The sequence below is a fragment of the Panthera pardus genome, unplaced genomic scaffold (assembly GCF_024362965.1).
Source record: "Panthera pardus isolate Hobbes unplaced genomic scaffold, ASM2436296v1 HiC_scaffold_6, whole genome shotgun sequence".
NCBI lineage: Eukaryota > Metazoa > Chordata > Mammalia > Carnivora > Felidae > Panthera > Panthera pardus.
In genome coordinates, this window is record NW_026526991.1 from 78,916,174 (window position 1) to 78,936,808 (window position 20,635).

Here is a 20,635-nt window from a genome sequence, read left to right on the forward strand (position 1 = left end):
AAGCCCAACCCATTCATGAAGGCTCAGGTAAGTGCTAGCTGTTGCAGGAAGGTTTCCCTGATAGAAAACTCGTATGACTGCCCACCTCCCACAGCCTGTACATTTAGTTATTTCTACCAGAGCGTGAACTGCTTCAGTAAGATTGCTCCTTTCTTGACATTTAGGACTTGGTGTGTTGACTTAGAAGGGAGAGGGAGCCTCGAGCCTGGCAGCTTTGCAGTGGGAGCATTTGTCAGAGGAATAGGTCTAGGGTAGGTGGCTGGGGTGACTTCGGGGCTGGTGTCTTCCATTCAAGAAGAGAGGTGACCACTTCATAGAAGTAGGTATCAGGAAGTTGGATAGGAGAGTGTTCTAAAAGCAGACTTGGGGTACGGAATAGTTTTGCTCATAGCCCTGTGAGCAATGGCTGCCTTGGTGACTCCTAACGCTATTTCATTATCTTACTAGGCTTCAGCTCGGAGGCTGGCACAAAATCAATCTTGAGTGTATTGTCGAGTGGATGAATGGTGGTCCTGGTTATAGCACCCAGTGAAAGGAGTGAGCCTCGTTGAGGTGCCTTCTGAGGAGATTGTTGCACACCTGGTAGTTCCCTTCAGGAACACGAGAAGTGTGGTTGTAATTATCAGTTGCAGCCTCCCCCCAACTCAATGCCTTGTTCAATTTTCTGTTTTCAAAAATATCTGTAAGGGTTTGTTTACTTGTAACTTCGTACAAGCAACAAAATGTTTCCTTGAGAATGATGGGATTTATGCTGTGGGGTATCTGGTCAATTTGCGTGATTACACATAACACAACAATACAAATACAGCGTGGTGGCTCTGGCGTTAATTTTCATCTCCTTCACTGTGAGGTGGTGAAGCCCTTAGCCAGGAGTGTCTAAGGGAACTCGCTCTGTGGGACCCTCTGTCCCCCTCCTGTTTGTCAGCTTGGCTCTCCTACTTAACCTCCTGTGCTTTCACAGTTCTTGCACTTTGAACGTCTAGAAAGCTTGGCTATAGCTGTGACTTTTTAAACCACTTTATAGTTCAGGAAATTTTGCCTTCTTATGTCCAAATCCCTCCATCCCTCCCATCCCACATGGAATTTCAGTGGGAACAAGGGCCAGAAGGTGAAAGAGAGGGAGTAGAAACAAAAACACATTCTAAAACAGAGGGACAAGAAATAAAAATAAAAATAAAAATAAAAATAAAAATAAAAATAAATATAAATATCAGGTTAGTGATTTGGGAAATTTGAGGTTGGAAAATTTTGTGATTGGATTTCAGAATGGAAAGTGGCTAGAGCCAAGGATTGAGTTATGGGTTTGTAGCAAGAATCCTGAAAGAAAAGTTGAGTATGGGAGAGGTGAAGGATGGGGCTGAGGGCCAGTGTGATGTCTAGATCTGCACTGGCCACTACAGGAGCCACGAGTCACATGAGGGTACTGAGCACTTCACATGTGGCTAATCTGAATTGAAATGTGCTGTGATTAAATAAAAGTCTATGTAGGATTTTGGAGATGAAATCCTGTAAGAAAAAAAAAAGTACAATATAATTTTTATATTGATTATATGTTGAAATGATACTTTGAGTATATTCATTGAACAAAATATATTACTAAAATTAATCATGCTTGATTTTACTCTGTGTAAATTTTACTCTCATAGAAAATTCGAAATGATGCATGCTTCTTTGTATTTCCGTTGGGCAGCCCTGGCCTAGAACCAGCACTGGGTCTCTTCCGGAGGTCTCTTCCTCACAGGAGGACAAAGGATGGGTGGGGTGGCGAGGAGTAAACAGCGTGTGGAGCCCACACCACACATTCCACAGCCTTCCTCTGCCTCTGGTTTGGGTGGTTTCTTTCAATCTGCCAGCTCAGCTGATTCTGAATGGTGGGAGGATTTGTACTGTACTCCACCTTTGAGTGTGAAGGTTCACTTAGAATTTGAGTCCCATCTGAACAAAATGTCCTTTAGAACCCAAGACCATGGACACTTATGATGCTTCTTGTAAATTACCACCGAAAATTGTGCCCTGACTGCAGCCATCCAGGGCCTTTATGATTGTACTCCAGCCGGATTGCCAAACCTGCATGTGTCTCCAAAGCACCTGAGAATCACACTGAAGTATCAATTCTGGGGTTGATTCTGCTTCAAATGCCCTAAGATTCTGCTTCAGTGGTTTCAGTGCACTTGCATTTGAGAAACGATGGAAGAGGTTTTCGTGCAATTTGTTCCAGCACAGAATTGTCTTTTGGCCCAGGATTTACTCATCTGTTTACGGAAGTCTCTTCAGAAATGTGATACTTCGACATTCAATCTTGTAAATCTTGGATTAAAAATAAGAACAAAAGCCTGAGATAAGTATGGCTTCTGCATAGGGCTGGAGCCTGCGGAAGAAATAACGTAATGATCTGCTATTAAGGCCCCTCTTGGTGGCTCCTGCCTAGTAATTGGTTTTCCATCCACAGACTGGAAGGGGACAGGAGGTAAAGCCATGTAGACTTGATGGAGGAAGTATTGCCTTTATAATATTGTAAATGGTTGTCTTTCAAATCCAGGAAATAGATAAAATGGGATTTTCAGTGAAAGACTATAAAGGCCCCCTATCAGCATCATGTATTTTCATGAGGTGTGGTCCTGGATAAGCAAATAGAATGTATCTACTTAAGTGGGTAGATCTGTTTCTGCTGTTCAGAAACATAGACAAAGGCTTGTATTACTTTGTAGGAAAACATCAAGATACAAAATAATAAGATGAAGGTAGAACTCAGCATCTTCTTTCTAAAGAAGCTTCTTTTTTCTCTTTCCATTTTTTCAGTTGGTAGTTTTAAATAGGCACAAACAAAACCTTAGGTTTTGATTGTTACAGTCTTAGGGCACTATGCCGTCCTAATCTTTATAGCTCTCTCTAATGTAAGGGCTACTTCATAATAAACTCTGAACAAATTGAATTAAAATTTAAATTATCATTTTAAAATGCATTGTGTGTTCCAGGTGAGCTATGCAAAATGAGATGCTCTGTTCTTGGTTTAGCAATTAGCAGGGCCTTGTTTTTAGAAGGTCTTTTTTATTTTTTTTATATATTTTTTTAACGTTTAATTTATTTTTGAGACAGAGAGAGAGACAGAGCATGAATGGGGGAGGGTCAGAGAGAGAGGGAGACACAGAATCTGAAACAGGCTCCAGGCTCTGAGCAGTCAGCACAGAGCCCGACGCGGGGCTCGAACTCACGGACCTCGAGATCATGACCTGAGCTGAAGTCGGCTGCTTAACCGACTGAGACACCCAGGCGCCCCTAGAAGGTCTTTTTTAAACGAAACTGTGTGTGTGTGTGTGTGTGTGTGTGTGTGTGTGTGTTTTAAAATGAAACTGAAGTCATTCTGATATTTAAATCAGTGATTACCAAACTAGGGTGAATATCAGAATTACCCGGAGAAGTATTTACAAGCAAAGACTTCTAATTCATGTCACAGAAATTCTGAAAGAATTAAGTGGGTAAGAGAGTCTTGATTTGACCAGCAGCCTAAGTGGTTCTGGAGGCAGGTGTGTCGCCCTCTTTGAAACCCTCAGGTGTAAACTATGTCCTCTGTGGTTGAAGACCTCTCTGCAAGGAGACTCTTGTCTCCATTATGGATTTTGTATTACTTTCATAGAAAGTAGCTTTTTTTTAGGAGGTTGCCTGGGGGGCTCAGTCAGTTGAGCCTCTGACTTCAGCTCAGGTCACGATCTCGCGATCTGTGGGTTCGAGCCCGGATGGGGCTCTGTGCTGACAGCTCGGAGTCTGGAGCCTGCTTTGGATTTTGTATTTCCCTCTCTCTCTCTGTCCCTCCCCTGCTTGTGCTCTCTCTCGCGCGCGTGCTCTCTCTCTCTCTCTCAAAGATAAGTAAACATTAAAAAAAAGAAAGTAACTTTTTGGGATGAAAGAGGTTATCAAGGCTTTGAGAGTAGTTTTCCCAAGTGAAATGGCTCTATGTAATAGTAGTTGACCTAATTTATCTTGGACTCTGGAATGAAGGAGAGAAATACAAGGAAGAAGAAAGGGTGGCAGTCAGAAGGGGCAGCTTATGGAGGTAGCCCACGTTACCTCTAGGTTGTTGGAAATTGTTGGTCTGGATCACTTATTGATACTTCACTATAAGGGGCTCTTGGGTGGCTCAGTTGGTTAAGCTTCTGACTTCAGCTCAGGTCATGATTTCACGGCTCATGGGTTCGAGCCCCACATCAGGCCCTGTGCTGACAGCTTGGAGCCTGCTTCAGATTCTATGTCTCCTTCTGTTTCCCTCCCTCCCCGACTGAGTGAGCGACTGCTCTCTCTCTCTCTCTCTCTCTCTCTCTCTCATAAGTAAATAAACAAACATCTAAAGACACACCAAAAAACTATACAAGTCTTTGGGCATCTGACTCTTGATCTTGGCTTGGGTCGTGATCTCATGGTTCATGAGTTTGAGCCCTTTGTCAGAGCCTGCTTCGAATTCTTTCTCCTCCCTTTGCCCCTACCCCACTCATGCTCTCTCTCTTTCAAAATAAATAAATAAACAGAAAAAAAAAATAAATCTACATAGTGTTTCCATTATAATCTTAAATCCCTGAGAAGCTGATAAAAATTGAAGAAACAGTTCTCTTCTTTTTTCCTAACATTAGAACATAAAGACAAAAATTGCTTTTCATAATGAGTAAAATGTCAAGCCTCAGCTTTTTATATAAGGATTCTATTTCTTGCTGTGTGGTGCTCTGACAAACATTTATATCAGTGCAGTCATCTGTTTACTGTGCTGTAGCTGGGATCACACACTGGTTTTAAGTTTTTGTCAGCCCCGCTTTAACCAAAAGTTAGAGTTTTGGTTGTTTGTTTGTTTGTTTGTGTTATATAAAAACTGAAGTTCCTCTGGGCTTCACTGTTCAAGAAGTAAGTCAGGGTCTCAGGCAGGCTCTTCTCCATGAAACGCCAATATTTGATCCATTATATCTCCCTTCTGTTCTCCCTGTTAATAAAGATGTGCTAATGGAAGACTGTATGATGCAGGGGGGTGGGGGGGGGGGGGGGTGGGGGGGTTCCATGTGAAGTCCCCAAACAGTGTCTTGTGTATAGGCTCTGCTGTGGGGTTGCTGCAGGACACTGAACAAGTCACAGCCTCCTTTAGGCTGTTTCCCAACTGCAAAAAACGAGGGTAATACCCACTTCATAGAGATTGTGTTGGGATCAGCTAATCCTTATATGCAAATACTTTGAGAACTAGAAAATGCTGTACATGTTTAAGGGAGTTTTAATGCTATTGGATGTGGTTCATTAGTATACCAACAGAATTCTTGTATGGAAATCTGGAAATCTATGCCTGCTGCATAGTAAGCAGTTAGTACATGTTTGCTCAGTGGAAGGCAAACCTGTGCTCGATGAGAGAAAGCATGTTGGTTTGAAATAAAGGTGTTTGTTAAATGCTTTACAGAAAGAAACAGACCTTAGGTAAGAAATGAACCAAGTATTTATTTTGCAGAAGGTGTTATTTACTTCTTTTAAATGGGTGTACGGGTTAGAAGTTGTTGCTGACAGTTTTACATGTTGAAATTCATTTTTTCTATCCTGATGAAGCTGTCTCTGCTAATAAGAAAACTGTATTAATGGCACATTAAAAAGGTCAGAGAGACTTAATGACATTTCAGATTCACTTTATCGTTTATCCATGGTAACATGAGTTCTCACTTAAACTATATTCGTTGCAGTTGAATGTAAAATAAGAAAATGTAAGGCTGGCATCTCTTTTTAATGATGCTTCTGTGGCAAAGGAGAGGAGGTGTGTTTAGTCATACATTCCTCACTATTTGATGGTATGCCATGAGCTATGCACTGAGGGGGTAGGGAGACACAAAAGCAGAATCTCCAGTTTGGACCCTTTAGCTACTTACCTGGACAACTAGAAACCCAGCAGGTATCTTTGTAGGACCATAGAAAACTGTGTGGTTGCCTCAGGCCAAAACCAAAAGTATAAAACGGGAATATTTTCAGATTTTTAGGTATTATTTTAATATCAGGTTAATGTTTTAAAACCCACAGAATCCATCCATTTGAAGAGCTAGGTGCAGGAGAAATAGCTACCCACAAGACACAGCCCGGTCCCCCAGGAGCTTCTGCTTTGCTGAGAAGACAGGCACGTGAACAGGCAGTTACCGGGCAGTATGGGGAGTATGTGGGATGGCAGTTTGTGGGAGCACAGAGAGGGACCCACCTGGCCTAGCAGTGGGCTGTGACAGGGCAGGTTTGTCAGAGGACGTGACATCCTCACTGGGACCGGAAGGGTCAGCGGGGGCTGGAGTTCAGCGACTTGTAAGAGTTGGTCCCAGAAGGTGAGGGGAGTTGACAGGCACTGCTCTCAGGACCTGGACACCAGAGAGAGAGCCGTGAAGACTGTAGTGATAAGTGTGTGAGGACAGGAGAAAAGGAGAAGGGGCTGCCCTTTTGACCATACTCCAGCCTCAGTTCCGAACGGGTGCAAGAAGCCCTCATGTGACAGAGGGAAGCAGGGCAGCCGTGAGGAAGGCCTGTGGCCCAAAGGGAGGGTAGGGTGCTGCCCTGCTTTCCCGTATGCACCTGGTTTGGGTTTGTGAGAAGCCTGGTTATACTCTTACTTTCCTGTCTTTAGATTCTTATGCGAATTTAAAAAATAACCCTACCGTAAATTGAGGTGCTTTGATTAGACCATTGATTCTTTTAATACAGGAGAACTTTAAAAATAAAACACAAGAAGGTATGAGTCATTTGGACCTCTTTTCTGATTCACCATTCGGAAATAGGCTTGCTGTTTCTCTTCCCAGGTGCTGAAGCAACAAGTACTGAGTGGTACTGCTGCTGGGCCTTGGTCCCAGAATGCCTGGAAGGTCCTGGCACCTTCTACTCTGCTGTTACGGAGGAGCAAGGGGATGAGGGGACAAACCACCATCTACATAGTCCATGTTGCTGGGGTTGCCTTGTGGCTTTCTGCCCCAGCCCTGTGTCACAGGGGCCAGGTCCTCCTTCCAGTCACCCTGCCCTTGTCTGTAGATGATTTCCTTGATTTCCTTTTCTTCAGTGTCTTCTGTTTTTGTTCTGTATTTTGGTCTGTGTTATGGCCTTGATCCCTGTTGTTGCACTCATTCTTGTCGCTGAATAGATTTCCTTTGAATGGATATACGACAGTGTATGCATATGTCCATTTTATTGTAGATGGATATCTGGTTATCTCTGGTTTGGGGCTGTTAAGAAGAGTTGCGAGCAATGTAATAAATGTCTTTTGGTCAACATCTGTCTGCAGTGCTATTGGGTATGAACTCTGGAGTAGACTTGGTTGATCATCCGTGCATTTATTATTAGGCTTTCACAAAACTCCCTGCAGTTCTCCAAAGTGGCTTCATCAATTTACAGTAGTTTTTCAAAGTTCCAGTTTCTGCACATCCTCCCCCAACACTGATGTGATATTTTTCATTTTAGACATTTTAGCTGGAATCATTTTATAATTTTTTATATTACACATTTTTAATTCTACTTTAGTGTGACCCATATTCTTTAAAAAAAAGTTTTTTGAATGTCTGTTTATTTTGAGAGAGAGAGAGAGAGAGAGAAAGAGAAAGAGAGATCGTGCACAAGTGAGGGAGGGGCAGAGAGAGAGGGAGACACAGAATCTCAAGCAGGCTCTGGGCTCTGAGTTGTCAGCACAGAGCCTGATGTGGGGCTTGAGGCCATGAACCATGAGATCATGATATGAGCTGAAGTCTGACACTTACCTGATTGAGCCACCTAGGAGTCCCAATGTGATCCATATTCTTAACTCTCTGCAGAAAGTGTCATGTTCATTTACAACTTGAAGCCATTTGGTGGCCCTGCCTGGACTCTCTGTCTCCCATCTTTCCACTTATTTAAATTCTCCATAGATTCTAGGATGCCATTTAAAAAAATTTTTTAATGTTTATTTATTTTTGAGAGAGAGACAGAGACAGAGCATTAGTGGGTGAGGGGCAAAGAGCGAGGGAGACACAGAATCCAAAGCAGGTTCCAGGCTCTGAGCTGTCAGCACAGAGCCTGACGCAGGGCTCGAACCCATGAACTGCAAGATCATGACCTAAGCTGAAGTCGGATGCTTAACCTACTGAGCCACCCAGACCCCCTTAGGATGTCATTAATCCTTTGTTTTTCATTAATCTCTCATTTCTTAGAACTCCATTGAAATTGTACCTTTATATTTCACAATTACTCAGCCATGTAACACGTGTTTGCATTCTTACTACCAATGCTGAATGTCCTCCTTTGGAGGGCAGGGGACTAGATCTTATTACCCTTTGGCACCCAGAAAAGTGCACGGAGTAATTAGTCAACATTTATGAAATTCCAGTGAAGATGTCCTGTCTATGGAGAAGGGTGGTACAGGAAGTGGCTTTCTTTGGCTAGTTCTGGAGAAGGTAATAGGTAGGAGAAGATCCTAATGATAATAATAAGCCGGTTATGCCTGAAAAAGGCCTGTTGTTACTGCTGGGGCACAGCAAGACCGTGGAGACCCTTTTGAAGCACGAGGGGTAATTCAAGAGTTGAAAATAGGGGACAGTGTAGGGACAGGTAAGACGGATCACCAAAACCTAGGGCTAGAGGCACAGTCTGGGCAATGAGGGGTATCACTGTGGTGGTAGAGGTGGTTTATACTGACGCTGGTATATCGACAGTGTTAGCCAGTGTCCTTCCCAGGAGGACTCTGTGTATACAGTAGGCACAATGTCCTGTACTTATGAAACAATGGAAGGGCTTTTTTGGTGAATGAGAAAGAAAGATCCTTGGAGCAGTAACATTTTATATAAAACAAGCAAGGGCTGTATATTTGTGCTTGCAATGCATGATTTTTTCATCTGTACCTATCATACACATCTTCCTAGGATAAGGAATTATGTTAGGCTCGTGTTATTTCTTAGCCAAAAAGGTTTTTTCGAAGGCAAAGAACAGATTCCAGGTATGTTTTTGCCCTTGCAACACTCTCATTTTTTTCTTGGTGAAAATGAAGATTTACATTTTCAGGGCCACCCAGTTTCCTTTGGTGCCATTTGATACATGCCAGCTCCCCCAAAGCCTTTTCTTCCCTTTCACATATGTTTCCTGGCTTGCCGATGCAACTACATGACTAAATTGTTCAAGCTGAATCCCTGTGTATTCCATCCATTTTGTTGGCAAGATATTCTAGCGGCTTTCCTCCTGTTAGCAGCATTCGTGGTAGAAGATTGGTGAATAATTCATTTTGGTTTTGCTCCTGCTTTAAAAAAAGAACCCAGCAGGGCAGAGAGATTCAACAGATTATTTCATTTTTAAAATTTTAGCAGAAATAAACAAGATGATTAGTTTAAAATGTAATTCATAGTCAGTGAGTTAAAAGACTTGAGTTGCTGATTACAGCTAGTTCAACTAGCCCCCTAAAATGTAATTAGCTTTTGGCATGATTCCAAATGGCTTCTTTACACTTAAATTTGCAAAAAATTTTCTGACGCTGTTTCAGTATTTCAAATAGTTTTCAAAGAGTTTACTAGCAACATTGATCTGAATTCATATGCACTAGGTGATGTCTCTTGAGTTTCTGGAGACAATACATATGTATTAAAAGGGGTAAGTTAACAGTGTTGACCTTCCTAGTGTTATAGGAGGGTAAGTTGCTTTTAGGTTTGTGGTTTACTTTACTTTTTAAATGTATTTGGGTTGTAGCCTGTGTAAAAATATTTTTTTAAAAAATCCAAGTTACAATACTGAGATTATAACTGAAAAAATATTATTTATTATTTCTTTTCTGTTAATATGGCATTGCAAGTCTAGAAAATATAAGAAACTGGAAACAACTTGCAGGGTAAGGCCAAAATGTGAACTTCACAATTTAAATACAAATTTCCACATTAGCATTTACAGTTATTCCTTCAAGCTGCCGTTAGACATAAGAAAGTATTCTTGTTGCAATTCTGTTGCCTTTTTCCACAAGTTAAAAACTAGTTGTTATTATGGATAATATCAAATATGTACAAAAATAGAGCAGAGGGCATAAAGAACCTCTACACACCCATTAACCAGTTTCAACAATCATAACTCATGGCCAATCTTGCTTTATTCCTACCCCCACCCTCTTCTGTGCCCTTGCCCCCAGTCCTTCGTTTTGAAGCAAATCCCAGGCATCATCTCATTTCATATGGATATATTTTAGTATGGGTTTCTGAAAGGTAAGGATCCTTAAATTATATACCATTATCACACTTTAAAAATTAACAGTGATTCTCTAGTATCATATTTCCAATCAATGCTTCAAGTTTTCCTGCTCATAAGTGGGTATTTTTAGTAATGGTTTGTTTGAGATAGCATCTAAACAATGTCTGCACTTTGTTTGATACATCTCTTATATCTCGTTTAACTTTTTTTTTTTAATGTTTATTTTTGAAAGAGAGAGAGACAAAACATGAGCAGAGGAGGGGCAGAGAGAGAGAGAGAGAGAGAGAGAGAGAGAGAATCCAAAGCAGGCTCCAGGCTCTGAACTGTCAGCACAGAGCCCAATGTGGGGCTCGAACTCATTAACCATGAGATGCGTGAACTGAGCCGAAGTCAGATGCTTAACTGACTAAGCCACCCAGAATCCCTCTTATGTCTCATTTAACTTACAGATGCCCTCTTCTTTCTTCCCTCCTTCCCCCCACCCCTGCCCCTACTACAATATATTTGTTGAAGAACCTGACATCATTTGTTTTGTAGAATGCCAACTTTCTGGATTTGTCACATTGCAGCCCTGTGGCATTACGTAACGTGTTCTGGTGTTCTTTGTATTTGATGTAAACTGGTAATAAAGGGCTTGCTCAAGTTTAATTTTCTTTTCTTTCTTTCTTTCTTTCTTTCTTTCTTTCTTTCTTTCTTTCTTTCTTTCTTTCTTTTTAGACAAGAGTACTTCATAGGTAGTGACATATGTATTCATCAGGAGGACATCTGGATGTTAATCTCCCTCTCTATGATGTTAAAATTGGTTAGTCAGCTTTAGGCACCTCATTTATCCTGATCCATCCATTATGAAGTATCCTATCAGCTCATCACCTAATAATTTTAGCAGCCATTTATAATCATTGCTGCTAATTATTATATCAAGCAAGAGAGATACCATTTTTAAAAGTAATTTTTAAGACCTGGAGAGTAACTGAATGACAAAATGTTGTGATTTTCCTAAGTTTGATGGTTCTGCCTTCTCTTTTAAAGCCAAGTCACAGAGAATCTTTCCTAAAGTAAGAAGTAGATTGCATCAGCTTAGAAGCTCTGTGAAAAAACAAAGCCCAAAGTGACCCAATCATCCTCCTGTGGAGTTAGTATTCTCAGGAGACAGTTTCTCAGCCCCAAGCCTAAAAGGGATAAGGCAGTATTTTTGTTTTTATTTTTGTCAAATAACAAAGCTTGGACTTCATCAAGCTTTCAGTGTATACTGCGCGATTTGTACGTTAACATTTTATTAAAAATACCAACAGAGAGGAAGGGGTTGGAAAACACCATTGGAATATCCCCACTCTTTCAACCCAGTTCTCTGTTGGGGTTTGAGTGTTGGGGCAATGAGTAAAGCCTCATCCCTGAGCCTCACCTGGCTATCATTGATGACTTTTTTACTGCCAACTTTGGAGGGAAAGGAGGAAAGGGAAGAGGATGAGTTGGCAGGGTCTGAGAAGGCTGTTCCCAACCAGTAGCTACTTGCTGAGAGGAATTCAAGATGAAGTAATCCTCTACTTTGGAAGCTAACTTAGAAGTTATTTGAGCTAATCTCTTTGCTAATCTAAGAATCTCTCCAAGAGTTCAACAACTGACAGAAGACTTACCTTCACATTTTATACTGTTTCAGTGCTCATCTCATTCTGCTTCTTTAATTTTGTATATCTTGTTTTCACTACTGGATTATATATTTTGTGAAGACGAGGAATATATCTAATTATTCTATTTAACCCTATTTAATATAGGGTGTCAAGCAGAAACACAGCGGTTAAAGCAGTGAAAATAGATTTTATTCAGTAACTGCTGACAGCAGAGGAGAGAGCTGAGTGCCATTCTCAGTTGTGCAGAGGTGATTGGGCATTTTAGAGGGAAAGTGAGAGAGCAGGGCAAGCTGGGACTCAGAAGAGGCCAAGAAGTGGAAAATTACAAAGGAATGGTCATCTAAGTGCATTTAGGCTGGCTGTGTCTGCTGGCTGGCAGTTATCCTCTTGCAGACACAAGGAGGCAGGCCCTCTCCTTCCTGATGATTGCATTTTAAAGGAATGGCTCTCAGGTCCTTGAGAAAGACTTGTGAGTGTAGGAGATACGTATTCACAATTGTGAACCCTTTGGAGAAAATGATCTGAGACAGAGAGGTCAGAGGCCTTTCGTCAGGTATCAGCTAGAGCCAATAGTAAATTCTCCCGATGGCATTGAGCTTTCTCAGGCCACGGTTCTAATGGGGGGCAGGGGTCCTCCTGGGATGAGCCTCACGTCGCTAGACGCCACGCTGGAGTTTGGTGTCTCCTGGTGCACAGGTTTGCGTGAAGTTTGTGGTGTGCTGAAAGTTCTGCAGTTCTCAAGGGTCTAGACCACCACTTAATGAGTTTGTGTTGACTGAACACATGTAAATAAATTCAGGTTTTGTTTTTTTTTAATAAATTCACATTTATTTTTATTTTTATTTTTTTTTAACGTTTATTCATTTTTGAGACAGAGAGAGACAGAGCACGAATGGGGGAGGGTCAGAGAGAGAAGGAGACACAGAATCCGAAACAGGCTCCAGGCTCTGAGCTGTCAGCACAGAGCCTGACGCGGGGCTTGAACTCACGGACCGCGAGATCATGACCTGAGCTGAAGTCGGCCGCTTAACCGACTGAGCCACCCAGGCGCCCCAATAAATTCACATTTAAATCAATTCCATTTCCTCTACCCTGAAAAGGAATGGGGTCAGTTGGAATGCTTTTCACCTTCTCTTAGTGCCTAGACACAGCCAGGAGACCGGAGCACCACCTGCGTTTGTTATCTTCCTTCCTTCCCTGGGTCTAACTGGCCGTTCTCCTTCTCAGGGATGATGGCTGTACTTCCCTTTTCTTGAAGCCTAGCACCTTCACTTATGAATAAGAGACTTCATCTCCCTACCATAGATATTCTGATTTTTTAAAAGAAATAATTCAGTATGGATCAATCTGTTATAAAGATGATGACATATTTTACTACCTACTGCAGTTTTCTGAGCACTTTAAAAAAGGACAGTTTAAATGTCTCTTACCCAGGGAATCATACGCAGCAGGACAGCATTTCTGTCGTAAACTTTCATCAGACTTCTCCTTTTTGGCGTTTATCTCAGGTTGTAATGTATTTATATATATATGATAATTTTTAAATATATGTCATGGAAACTGTCTTTACTTGTTCACTTTTTAAAGACCAGCACCTACCACAGTGCCTGGCACTAGTAAATCGGTTTAAAAATGATCTACTTAATGACTAAATGAACGGCCTTCCACCTTACTTTGTCTTTTCCTGTAAGACCCTGTTGACAGTATACAAATGCTGTTTAATTAAACTTTGGTAAATGAATGTTAGTGACATCTCATGGACCCTGAGTCGTGTTTCAATGATTCTTCTTCTCTTTGTAGGTTCCTTACCTACTCCTACCTCTTGGCCTTCAACGTGTGGCTTCTGCTTGCACCTGTTACCCTGTGCTATGACTGGCAGGTGGGCAGTATTCCCCTGGTAGAGACCATATGGGACACACGGAACTTGGCCACCATCCTTCTGGCAGTTGTGATGACCTTACTGAGCCTTCATTGTTTAGCAGCCTTCAAGGTAATTTTCTTAAGATCCAGATGAACTCTCAGCATTTGAAGACAGATACTCTAAACTTAATAAAATTAATAGTGCCTCCCCCCACAGGGGTCTGGGTCTAAACTCAATCTACTCTTTTGTCTAAAAACCTGAAAAATTTAAATTTTTCTAGGTAAGTAATATATGTCTCAAAGACCTTAGTAGACTTAACAGATCATGGCCACCTTAATTATATGATATCTTTTACTGTTCTACCAAGCCTGTAGAAATTGGATCTGAAATTTAATACTTGCAAACAAGAAACTTTTTTCCTGCTATAGTTGACTAAATTTTGAAGTAACTTGTTTGATTTCATGTAATGATAAATGAGATAATGATAATATATTCATAAGTGCTTAAAATATGGTTAAGATGCTACTCCCACTAATGACTGCCTGACTGCCTGAGTTGGTTGGGTGATTCTCACTTCAAAAAAAATGATATAAAGCTGGAAAAAAAATTACCAAATGCAACCGTTTCAAAAATGACCAAAGACAGCGACTGCTTTAGTTGGTTGGGTGATTCTCACTTCAAAAAAAATGATATAAAGCTGGAAAAAAAATTACCAAATGCAACCGTTTCAAAAATGACCAAAGACAGCAAAGAACTTGAAAATGTTTACTTATGAAAAACTGCTACTGCATTGGATGAGATGCTTCTTGCCCAAGGGTCTTCCCATCCCCACCCCACTCCGTTCCACACACACCCCCACCAGCTGGTGTGAAAGAAACCAGAAATTTACTGGTTAGAGGTGGCTGATTTGGTTTGGGAGCATAGCACAGCAGCAGAAAACTTAAGGGGGAACTTTTGGAAACAAGAGAGCTATAGAAGGGCTGAGTTAATATACTCTGCATGCATTCGTGGCTGGCTGCTAAACAACGTGGGCCTCCCCAGGGAGCACAAGCAAAATTGAAAGCCTGGGGAGACTTATTTATTTGCTGCAAATTTGAATGAATTTTTTAACCCATACACGGGTTGGTCAGCAGAGAGGAAGCTTCATTGGCCTGAGTTGTCACTGTATAACCTCTGTTGAAATCACTGGCTGATCAAAAAGCTGTGTAGGCACAAGAGAGATTCCCCCAGAGATTCGGGCAAAAGAAAAAATAAAAAACTGAGCAAAAATTTCAGCTCTCTGCAGAGGAAGTATATTTTTCATTTTGAGTCTAGGCAAATTCATTATATATTAAAACAGTAAAACCAGCAGATTTCAGTCAAACAGAATGGAATATAGAGTCACTACAATGTATGACATACAATGCCTAGTTTTTTTTTTTTTTTTTTTTTTTTATCAGATTCTGGACATGTAAAGGAGCAGGAGAGTGTGACTCAAACTCGGGGTGGGGGGTGCTGGGAATAGTAAGTAGAAAACAGAATAGAATTGAGAATCCAAAGGTAAGCTCACATTTACATGCTCTTGATTTTTGACAAAGTGACCAAGATAATTCAATGGGGAAAGGGTAGTCTTTTAAGTAATAAGTACTGAAATAATGGAATATCAATAAGGAAAAAAAATGTGACATTAACCCTTCCCTCATACTGTATACCTATAAATGAATTCTAAGTGGCTCGTGGTCTTAAACAAAAGAGTTAAATAATACCAAAAATTCTAAAAGGAAATAGGAGAAAAATCTTTGCAGACTGGGGTTAAGCAAAGATTTCTTAGGACACGTAAAGTACAGACTATAAAAGAAAAAGATGACAAATTGAACATCATTAGAATTAAAAATTTTGCTCATCAAAAGATAATGTTAAGTCACTCAAAAGGCAAGTCACATTGGGAGAAAGTGTTTGCAAAACATATCTATGAAGGACTTGGATCTGGGATATTTAAAGAGCTCTTAAAATTTAGAAATAAGACAAATAACTCATTAAAAATAGGCAAAAGGTTCAGAATCTTCACAGAAAAAGGTATGCAAAGGTTAATAAACATACAGAAAGATGCTTAGCATTATTGGTCATTAGGGAAATGCTAATTAAAGCCACAAAAAGATACCACTGCATATCCACTAGAATGACTGCAATTAAAAAGATTTATGAGACTATGGGAGGGAGGGGAGGGTGGGTGATGGGTATTGAGGAGGGCACCTTTTGGGATGAGCACTGGGTGTTGTATGGAAACCAATTTGACAATAAATTTCATATATTAAAAAAAAAAATAGATTTATGAGACTAAGTGTTGGCCAGAATGTGGGTCAACTGGAACCCTCATTCTGATGAGGAAAATGTTGGCAGTTTCTTAAAGAGTTAAATATGAAGCTAAGCAATTCTCCTCAAAGAAAGATAGAAAGAGGTCCATATGAGTCTTGTAAGTAAGTATTCATAATAGCTGAAAAATGGAAACAATCCAGTGGATCTCAAAATGTAAATGGGTAAACTTAATATAGTAAGTTATTCAGAAATGTAAAGGAACAAATAATTTACTTATACATAAAAAAACATATGTGAACCTCAAACATATCTTAGTAAATAAAAGAAGCCAGACAGGAGTGCCTGGCTGGCTCAGTCTATGGAGCATGTGACTCTAGATCTTGGGGTTGTGAGTTTGAGCCCCACATCAGGTGCAGAGTTTACTTAAAAATAAAATAGTAAAAAAAGAAAAGTCAGACCTATAAAACTACTACTGTAAGATTCCGTTCATACAAAATGTCTGTCATTGTAATTCTACCTTTTCTAGAATTGCCTAGAAATGCCTAGAGAAGGCAGAATTATGACAAAATATGTGAGAATGGGAACTGAAAAGATGTGCAGAGGGGGATGTGGCTGTAAAAAGACTTAAGGGGACTTTTTAGGATACTGATTGCTTTTTAAAAATTTGATTGTGGTGGTAGTTGCTAAACGACCTATGTTCACCAAAACTCCCCAAAATAAATATACATGCAAAATGGGTGAATTCTATTGTATGTGGACTATATGTCAATAAAGCTATGTTTTTTAAAAAGATTAAAATGTTACAAACATCAAAAGCAGGAATGAATACAGGACTATTGAATATAAAACACAAACACATGATCCTGAAAATTTGATGAAAAATATGTTTGAATATTAAAACTTTTTTTATATTAAGGAGAAATTCACACAACACACAGTTAACCATTTTTAAGTGTATAATTTAGTGGTACTTAATGTATTCATCATGTTGTGTAACTATCAGTTCTCCCTAATTTCTTTTTTTTAAATAAGTTTATTTATTTATTTTGAGAGAGACAGACAGTGCGAGTGGGGGAGGGGCAGAGAGAGAGGGAGAGAGAGAGAATCCCAAACAGGCCCCACGCTGCCAGTGCAGAGCCCAACCCAGGGCTTGAACTCAAGAAACCTCGACCTCGGCTCATGACCTGAGCCAAAACCAAGAGTCAGACTCCCAACCAACTGAGCTACCCAGGTGCCTCCTGCTCTCTCTAATTTCAAAACGTTTTCATTACTTCACTAAAAGCACCAATCACTCCTAACTCTCCCCTTCTTATCCCATGGTGAACTCTGATCTGCTTTCTGTCACAATGGATTGGCCCATTCTGGATATATCGTATAAAAAGAATTATACAATATGTGACCTTCACTTTGCATAGTATTTTGAAGTTCATCCAAGTTGTGGCATATACCAATACTTAGTTCCTTTTAATTGCTGAATAATATTCCATTGGCTATATATACACCACAAATTGTTTATCCATTCATCTGTTGATGGACATTCAGGTTGTTTTCACCTTTTGGCTATTATGAGCATTGCTGTATTACAACATTTGTGTACAGGTTTCTGTGTGGACATTATGTCTTCATTTCTCTTAGATATGTACCTAAGAATGAAATTGCTAGGTCATATGGTAATTATGTACTTAACTTTTTGAGGAACTATTTTTCATAGTGGCTGCACCATTTAATTTCCTACCTGGATTAATGGAACAAATGGTTCCTACATATCCATGCTTGTTATTTTCCATTACTTTGTTTAAAGGCATCCTAGTGGGTAAGAAGAGATATATCTTTATGGTTTTGATTTGAATTTCTTTAATGGCCAATGATGAACATCTTTTCATGTGCTTATTGGCCATCTGTGTATCTTTGGAGATATATCTATGCAAGTCCTTTGCTTGTTTTTCAGTTGGGTTGTCTTTTTGTTGTTGAGTTGTAAGAGTTTTTTATATATTTAGGATATTAAATCCCCAACAGCTAAATGATCTGCACATATTTTCTCCCATTCTCTAGATTGTCTTTTCACAGTCTCAGTAGTGTCCTTTAATGCACACAAGTTTTTAATAATGTCCAATTTCTTTTCTTTTTTTTCCTTCTCCCTCTCCCTCTCTCTCTCTCTCTCTCTCTCTCTCTCTCTCTCCCCCTCTTCCTCTCCCTCCCCCTTCTTCTTCTCCTTCTTCTCCTCCTCCTCCTCCTCCTCCTTCCCGTCCTTCTCTTCCTTCTCTTCCTTCTCCTTGTTACTGATTGCTTTTGTTGTCAAACCTAAGAATCCGTTGCCAAAGCTGAGGTCATAAAGATTTATGACTCTATTTAATATAAGAATTTTATAGTTTTAGCTCTTATATTTGGGTCCTTGATCCCTTTTGAGTTAATTTTTTTATATGTAGTGGGATGGGAATTGAGCTTCATTTTTTTTTTGCTGGTAGTTATCCACTTATCTCTGCAAGAAACTCTTTTCCCCCCAAACACCTTACCTAAAGTAATCCACTTCCTAATCATTTTGTAAATCAAGTTGATAAAGCAAGTATGGTATGAATAACTATCCTCAAGAAACTCTAGCATGCCAATTAGTTACATAAACTTGAGCTCAAATTTCACCTTCTTGGTAAGGCCTACCATATGTACTCTATTTAAAATGCAATCATATACCCTCCACTCTTCTCTCTTTTAACTTTTTTCTTCACTATACTTCCAATTTCTAAAATGCTGTATAACTTTGTTATTTTATGTAACGTCTCTTTCCAACTCGAACGTAAGCCCCATGAGGACAGAGATTTTTTTTTCTTTTGTTCACTGCCACATTTCTAGCATCAAGAGCTTGCCACATCCAATATTTATCACCTAAATTTTCTTGTTTTTGCTCAGTATATATCATCTAAATGAATAAAACTATAAAGAGTTAGCAACTCTGTTCAATTATATTTTGGAATGCAGAACTTTTTTTTAAAGGCTATAAAAGGACCACACACAATATGAGTATGAACTGTTTGGGGTCATGATGAGGTTTGTTTTATTAGAATCTGGCCTTAGCTCATAGTTTGACATGCCTGCCATATTGTTATTGATGTACAGGAGAAAATGTAGTAGAGCACTGGCTTGGTGTGTCAGTAAGGGTTTTCTCCCAACTGATTAAAGGTAGTATTGAGTATTCGTAGGCTGTCATCTTGGTCAGGTGTATTAAATATGAACCTCCATGATGACAATGGACCCCACACACAGGCGAGCCTTGGCCCTCTCGAGAGTGTCTTTGATAACAAAATGAATGAATGGAAACTTCTTTGGAAGGCTATTAATCCTTTTCTTTCATGGAATTTGTTCCAAAATCCCTTTAATGCATCCGGAAAAAAAAATTAGCAAAGCATTCCAGCTGTGGAAATAGTAAGACTTAGCTCTTTGATGGTGGCTTTCATCTTGAAAGTTCTTTGCAAACATTAACTGAAGCTTCTAGCAATTCTTGGAGGCCACTACACTTTGTACATTTTCTTCTTTCATAGTTCATACACAGAGGTTTAGCATCTAGCTCATATTTGTGCTCTGTTCTTGATCTGCTTACACACTAGAAAGTCTTAAAAGTCAAATTCTTATGCTAGTTAGTAAATAACCTCTTAAAATGGGGATAATGCTAGTTTTTCAATGTGGTGATCAGTTACTAAGGACATGATCTTCAGAGCTCTGACTCCAAGACAATAAACAGTAGGATTAAGCTTTTATGAAAATAGAAGTCCTGTTTTATGGATGTTTTCCTGTGCTAAAAGAAAACAATGGATAAAATGTTTGTAATAATGGCAGCAAAAGAAACATGGCATTTTCCATCCAGAGTATTCCCAACTGATATGTGTATTGCATCTCTATGTGGCGGGGGTTGAAATTATTTTCAGTGTTCTTAAATTTTGAGGTAGTGAGGCCATATAATATATTACTGGTGTGTGTGGCAGGGGCGGGGGAAACATTGGATAAAGAGGCCTAGACATTGAGTCCAGGAAATCGTGGACATTTTTTTTTGTTGTTGTTTTGTTTAATTTTCACCTCTAATTCTCAATTGTACAACAGACACCCTGGCTTGTATTCAGGGAGAATATTTTCTTTTCTTTTCTTTTCTTTTCTTTTCTTTTCTTTTCTTTTTTTTTTTAGGGAGAATATTTTCTATTTAGCTTCACAAATTTAATTCTCTTAATGTTGATTGAGTAACTGTTAGTAGGATTAGAGCAGTAACAGAACAAAGATCTTGTCTACTTAGAGCTTATATTTAAATACTTAAAATATGTCACTCTTTGCGAGGTGTTGATAAGCATTCTGAATGAGGTCAGGGCTGGCGTCTCAGATAAAGTGACATTTCAACAGAGACATGAAGAAAGTAAAAGAGTGAGCCATGTGGCTATTTAGGGAAAAGCATTTCAAATAGAGGGAAAGCAAGTGCCAAGGTCCTGTGGCAGGAAGAGTCCTGGAGCGTTCACAGAACAGCCAATTAAGCTGACACGGGTGGCACAGAGTGGGCCAAACGTAGAGCCAAATGAAATGATGCCAAAGAGGTGATGGAGTGTGTGTGTGTGTACATAGGATTCAGCCTCTATCTTTTAAGTCTCTGACTACTTTCTCCTCTCCTGCTGTGCTTCTTCTACTTGGCCTGTGGCTATGTTGA

At 39.8% G+C, this 20,635-nt stretch overlaps 1 protein-coding gene across 3 annotated transcripts in view; it reads left to right on the forward strand.

The window, feature by feature from the left end:
• The window catches only part of TMTC1 (transmembrane O-mannosyltransferase targeting cadherins 1), a 272,140-nt gene that overhangs the window by 132,131 nt on the left and 119,374 nt on the right, over positions 1-20,635 (forward strand). For all 3 annotated transcript variants that reach the window (XM_019452365.2, XM_053894591.1, XM_053894592.1), the window contains one exon: positions 13,602-13,791. In XM_019452365.2, the coding sequence (XP_019307910.2) occupies positions 13,602-13,791 (190 nt within the window). The remainder of the gene's footprint in view (positions 1-13,601; positions 13,792-20,635) is intronic.